The 6,118-nt window shown below is 35.9% G+C and overlaps 1 protein-coding gene across 2 annotated transcripts in view; it reads left to right on the top strand.

The window, feature by feature from the left end:
* The first annotated feature begins 1,132 nt into the window (after positions 1–1,132).
* The window catches only part of LOC121787730 (serine/threonine-protein kinase ATM-like), a 30,605-nt gene continuing 25,619 nt past the window's right edge, over positions 1,133–6,118 (top strand). The window contains exons 1-13 of one of the 2 annotated variants that reach the window (XR_006047529.1): positions 1,133–1,415; positions 1,906–2,014; positions 2,122–2,265; positions 2,754–2,915; positions 3,002–3,197; positions 3,313–3,469; positions 3,560–3,699; positions 3,776–3,863; positions 4,222–4,325; positions 5,151–5,249; positions 5,342–5,398; positions 5,532–5,619; positions 6,036–6,110. Coding sequence is in view for 1 of the 2 variants with exons in the window: in XM_042186553.1 (XP_042042487.1) it covers positions 1,338–1,415; positions 1,906–2,014; positions 2,122–2,265; positions 2,754–2,915; positions 3,002–3,197; positions 3,313–3,469; positions 3,560–3,699; positions 3,776–3,863; positions 4,222–4,325; positions 5,151–5,249; positions 5,342–5,398; positions 5,532–5,619; positions 6,036–6,110 (1,497 nt within the window). In the remaining variant the exon portion in view is untranslated. The remainder of the gene's footprint in view (positions 1,416–1,905; positions 2,015–2,121; positions 2,266–2,753; positions 2,916–3,001; positions 3,198–3,312; positions 3,470–3,559; positions 3,700–3,775; positions 3,864–4,221; positions 4,326–5,150; positions 5,250–5,341; positions 5,399–5,531; positions 5,620–6,035; positions 6,111–6,118) is intronic. The other variant, XM_042186553.1, reaches the window with a different exon arrangement.

Raw genomic sequence — 6,118 nt, 5'->3', positions numbered from 1 at the left:
CCTCTTTAGCTTGAAATAAGATGGACCAAAGTAGTATCGAACTATCAATTGGAGTCGTTTAGATGACAAATTGATAATGGATGTTGGGCATAATTGAAACTGTTCTATGAATCTAGCGCTTTCGTAGGATTTTTAGAATTGTGGAACTTGGTTTTAAGAATATGTGTTTAGCTATTCTTTAACCATTGGTGTTTAGCATGTTTAGTGCCTACGCTTTAGTTTGCTCTTAATTGTCTCGTTTGTTATGAGATAGAATCGAATTTATAAGATATATCCTTTTGCTGTCTACAATTGTTTGGAGTAACAATCTCTTCTCTTCATTCGTTTTACTCGTTTTAGTTCTTTTGTTTGTTTTTGCATAATTTTGAAATCAATATCTTCAAATCAAAATCTTCTTTAGTATGCGTTTTGTTTGTTTTAAAGTTAAATAATCTTACCTTCCATGTGGAACGACACTCCTTTACTACACACGAAGCTGTAATCTTGCAGTGAAGTGGTAATATTTGGGTAAATTAATTGAACTTGAGTGCTAAACTATCTTGTTTTAATAGACCTAAAATTACACATCATTGGTCCATCTAAAGATTGGCACGAGGGAGTGGAGTCGGATTAGTTCAAATTGGATATTCGGTTTTTAGTTATTTTGCTCACATACATACATATTTACTCATTTTCATGGTCGTACTTGACTCGGAATTGCATGCACCATGCTAGTAAAGAAGATTAACCCTAAATACGATGAAGGTGTACATTTATTGTACTCATACTTTTTAGTTTGATACAATTTTTAGTGGTATACATGACTGAAAATTATGGGCTGCGCAATAAGGAGCTCTTTCCAACTAATTGTTCCACCATATGTCCACGGTTGTCGATACTATGTATGATTTTGTTCTTGGAGATCATGTTTACGCGAGGAACTTTTTATTTTTGGTTGCGATTTTTTTTATAGACGCCCTAAAATAGAAAAATTAGACTATTTTTCATGAATGAAGCGATGATTATCTATCAAAATAAAGACATTTCATCCGATTCGAGACATATTAATAATATTATTTAATTTTTTGTTCATTTAAATAATTAGACTTTTGAATGAAGCTATATACATTTCCAGAACACGCTTTATACACTTCCAAGTTCCACCTTCTCTCTATCTCCTCAAGTTGAAAAACCCATGAGCTGCCGCTAAAACCTCACAGTGCGGAAAACTCACACACTCACTTTCTCTCTCCACCTCCCACTTTCCTCTCCACAGATTATCGATTTGCAGTGAACCCATACCCCTTTCATCTGCGCCGGAAAAATTATACAACAAGTCAGATGATCAGGAATCGACAATGAATGCTAAAGTAACCTCCAGAGACATTCAGGAGATCATCACCAAACTCACCTCCGACAAGGCCAAACCTCGAGATGTAAATTTTTATGCATAACCACTTCCATTATGTGCCAATTTTGCGCCATCTTTATCCTGAGGAATTAACTTCCAAAACGCAGCAGCTTATTTCAGTGGAAAATAGCGTATAACTGCTCCAAATGATTAATTCATCACGATTTACATTTTATTTACTTCAATAGTCAGAATGAAGTATGTATTTAGTAGTAGAGCTCAATTGCCGACGGGATATTAGGAAATCGTATGAACCTGATTGATTATTTGTGCAGTTGTGCTACTGTAGCAGTGGTGGAAATAAATGTTTTGGCTCACCTGCTGCAGTTTCATGTTGTTTACTACTTGTACTATTGCATGGAGGATTTAGATAATATCTGAGATGAGCTTCTAGTGCTGGACGATAACTTGTAGTTCTTCGATTGATGTTTACAAGTTTACTAACCTTACAATTATTACTCATGCATTCGTAATTCCTTTTCCTTGCATTAACAGATACTTAATTTGTATTTTAGGAAGGGATAAAATTGTTGAATACATGGCTAGGGGGCGAGAGGTCTATTGGATTTTGTAGATTTTTGTCCGATAGATCTTCGATGCTTGAACCTAATGAAATTCCACACTGTAAGTATATACTGACGTTAATTCGTATGCTATTAGTTACTGAGTTAATTCTTATGCTATTAGTCGCTGAGGCAACATTTTAAGTGCAATATTTGATTCTCATGTAGCTGAAAGCTGGCCATTTCTAGTCAAAATTTTAATACAATGTTTGTCACTGGAGATCTCCTCAAGCAAGAAGAGGTTGCCGAAGCTGAATTTTGCAAAGACTCTTAGGATTGTCGTGCAACGAGCTGAAGATGATAGATTTTCTGGTTAGTCTCTGAAGATTTTGGTGAGGTTAAACTGCATGGCTGCATTTAATAAACTAAACGATTAATTTACTTCTCTTGGTGCTTTCATCATTTTTGTTTTTGTTTTCAGGCCTTAAATAAGTGTCAACTAACTTGTTTAATTTCTTCTAATTGATATACTCCCACCGTCCCACAAGAATATGCATTTTTGGTTGGGCACAAGTTTTAATGCACAATTGATAAAGTAAGAGAGAAGTAGAAAGAAAACATAAAGTATTGTTAGTGGAGAATGGGTCCCACCTCATTAGAGAGAAAAGAGTTTCCAAATTTAGAAAGTGCATATTATTGAGGGACGGAGGGAGGATTTCTGTTTTTCATCCCATGTTCACCCCCGAAACACTGTAGCTATGGGGAATCATGAAAGGGTCACCTTCAATATGGTTATCAAGTTGTATATTTGTTTGTGCCCACTAAGTATCCACATGTTTTCTTGCCCTCTCTATTTGCAGGAAAGAATTTTCCGCTCTTACCTGTGGCTAGGGTACTTTTCAACCACGTGTGGGATGTCCTTAAAGATGTTCCAAGCTTTCAATCTGAATATAGTGTTATCCTTCGTCATCTTTTGGCAGTCACGGAATACAGATTTCACATTCGGAAACGAGTATATTCTAGTGAGTACTTTTCTGATTTAGATTGTCACCGTGTCTGTTAGAAACTTGGGCTTCTTACCGGAATGTTTATTTGCTTAAATGAATAGATCTCGTACTTATATACATGGAAAAGGTGGAAGCAAGCCTGAGCAATGAAAACATCGGGCAATTAAACCCTAAGGAGGAAGTTTTCCGCTTCACCTTGACACTTCAATCACTTCTTGAAAACCCACCCGGAGATATTCCCGACGAGCTGCGAGAAGATATGGTTAAAGGTTTTGTTGGAATTTTTTCTCATGTAAGGTTAGATATTCTTGACTTTGTTTGATTGGCTGTCTTAATCTTCTCACTTGTAGTCTTTTAACAAATGATGGAATAAGTTATATTCATGACATGCTAATTCACCTCTCATTGCCAGGGAAGAAGGAAAAATCTCAAGAAAACTCATTGAGTGCCTCAATATGTATCTGTTAAAGGATGGACCTAATTTGGGTTGTAAATCCCTTGAAATTCATGAAGCTGTACAACAATTTGTGTTCCGCTGCTGGTTTGCGACTCATGATCGGAGTCTTAAGGTACCTCTCTCTGCATTGCAATTCATGGTTTTGTAATATTTAATTAGATTTTTCGCTGTTCTTCTAAGTTTATTGTTTCTGGTTTTGTAGGATGTACTTGTTTGCTATGGGAAGCTGCAAATAAGTTTAACTAGGGGAGTGGTTGATGGGGCTGCTTTACTTGAACAACTTCTTGATATTGTTAGCAGGGAGCTGGACCAAATGAGCACTTCTGGAGCCAGTATCACCAGGTTAGAATTGTTCTATATGGTATTTGATGCTAGCCCATATGTGTTATATTTTCTAACGAGTGGGTGATGAATTCAGGAGTGATACAACTAAGGATGAAAAATGTGGACTCCTAACAAACTCACAGCACAACCTGGTGGAGCTTGCTGCCCTTGTCTTTTGCCGGGTACACTCAGTAGACTCTTATTTTGTTGTGCCCTCTCAAACTCATTTCTCTGAGACCCTCTTTGGTACATGATGTGGCTGTGTCCTAAACACAATATTGAGACTTATCTTGTTTGTTGAGGACTGATGAGTGAGTGCACTGGGCTTCTGCTGGCTAGTGTGTATAACTAGGTTAGGTTTTGTTTATTCATCCGAACCTCTCTCTTAATCACAGTTATACCAAGCAATACTATATAGAAGATGTTCTGGGTAATTAGTATCTGTATTCAAGAACTGAATTTTGCTCATTTGCTGAGGAACTTGAGCTAAAACATTTGGAGATATCTGGACAATCAATGCTTTTACTTCTACCTTTCCAGGCTTGCACTCATGCATCAAAAACATCAAATGCTGAAAAACGAGGCAGGAGGGAGCATGTCGTGGTCCAGATAAAAGAGAGGCTCGTTGAGGGGAAATGGTCGTGGTATGTGTAAATAGATTGAAGCATTTGTTCAGGAACTACATATCAAACATATCAACGCCTATTAGCTGGGAATAATGTGATCTGAATTTGCACTCTGTTTCTTAATTGATTAACATTATGTTTCTGAAATCTCATTCTAAAATTTTTGAATATCGGGTAAGAAATTTCTTGTCACACACACAAAGTAAAATCAGAATTTAAATGGAGGTGAAGACGGGTAGTACTTAAAGGTAAGTGGAGCGATGAAAACAATGACAATTTCGTTGGTTCTTTCCATTTCCGTGGAACCTTTTTCAACAAATTTAAAATCTCAAAGAGGGCAAATCTTAATCATAAATATTCCCGAGAAAAAAGAATAATAATGACAAAATGAGATCGTGAATAGCATTGAATCAAGGATATAGTACTCAACAATAAGTAGAGCAGTGGAACCACTGATAATTTCATTGTTTGTTTCCATTTTTTGCATAATTTCCATTTTGTTCATTAGATTATCATGAGTGTGAGCCAATGAGGTTTGTTAAAGGAATTGAATCTAGGATTTGTGGGTCTTCTCTCCTGTAATTCCTTTTAAAGAGAGTTTTTCTTACTGTTAATATCATTTTTCCCTTTGTCGAACTGATCTTGAAAGCATTTCTGCCAATCTCACTTCAATTATTCTCTCATGGCTTTCGCTGCTATGAAAATTGCCTCCTTGTGATGTTCTTCAAAGAAGATGCTTGTATATGTACATTTGACCTGATTGGCTCTGTCAAAAGAAACAAACAAATGAATTACACATACTTATTGACAATCTTGGATCATATTTTTTTTCCCTTGCAACAGGCATGCTGCATTCTGTTGTCTTATTTACAAATATTCAGCTCGTGTAAAGAGAAGTCTTTTCACTTATTGGTTTGGAAGCATATCTGCGAACTTTGAGAGGTAGAATTTTTGTTGGATTTTTGATACAGGTGTCTACATGTTCCTTCGCTTTTGCTGTATGAGACTCCCCTACTTTGTTTTTTTTTTTGCAGAATTATTAACAATGTTAGTTTTGAGCATTCACATGACGGTCTTTTATGGACTTTGAGGTAAGATGCTTTCGACCAATAGTTTCACCTCCATTCAAATTCTAGTCAAACTATTGTTTTGATTTATGAAATTTTCTAATGTCTTTAATGCTGTTTTCTTCAATCTCTAAAACCTATTTAATTGCATTTGAAGGAGCTTGCTAAAACTTTCCTCCTTGCTACATTTCGCTGCTCCAAACATGGAATATTCACCAAAGGCTTCTTGTCCTGCCAAGAATGAGGTAGACTAAACTATCTGATTGAACTTTAACGAATTTTCAATTTTCTGGGGTGTTTTTTTGTGGTATACTTTACTGCTTATGAAAGTGTGGACAGTACACATGTTGAAGTCAGGTACCTGGTTGCTTATCAAGTTAGATTATTTGAGAAATGAAGCTATAGCTTATTTGACTTATTAATTGTCGCATTGTTACAGTGCTCTTGTCATTTCGGGAATTGGTGTAGGCATGAGAAAAAATGACTAATTCTCTTCATGTATTAACCTCTATTATTTTCTTATTTTCATTTATTATCACTTATTGGTAGCTTATTCTGTAATTGAACAGTGTTTTTAAATACACTTGTGCAATTTTTGAAAAGCATTGTTTTACTGCAGTGATTTGGGTTGGCTCTTTAACCCTTTTGAATTATGTTGCAGTTTGAGAAAGACTGGAATGTGATATGGAGTTCTCTCATTCGGAGTTTGCCTGCATTTGTAAATGTCGTCTTAATTGTAAGTAC

This window comes from Salvia splendens, chromosome 22, assembly GCF_004379255.2.
Source record: "Salvia splendens isolate huo1 chromosome 22, SspV2, whole genome shotgun sequence".
Taxonomy (NCBI): Eukaryota; Viridiplantae; Streptophyta; class Magnoliopsida; order Lamiales; family Lamiaceae; genus Salvia; species Salvia splendens.
Note: the sequence above shows the minus strand (reverse complement) of the source record. Positions and strands in the feature narration are given on the sequence as shown.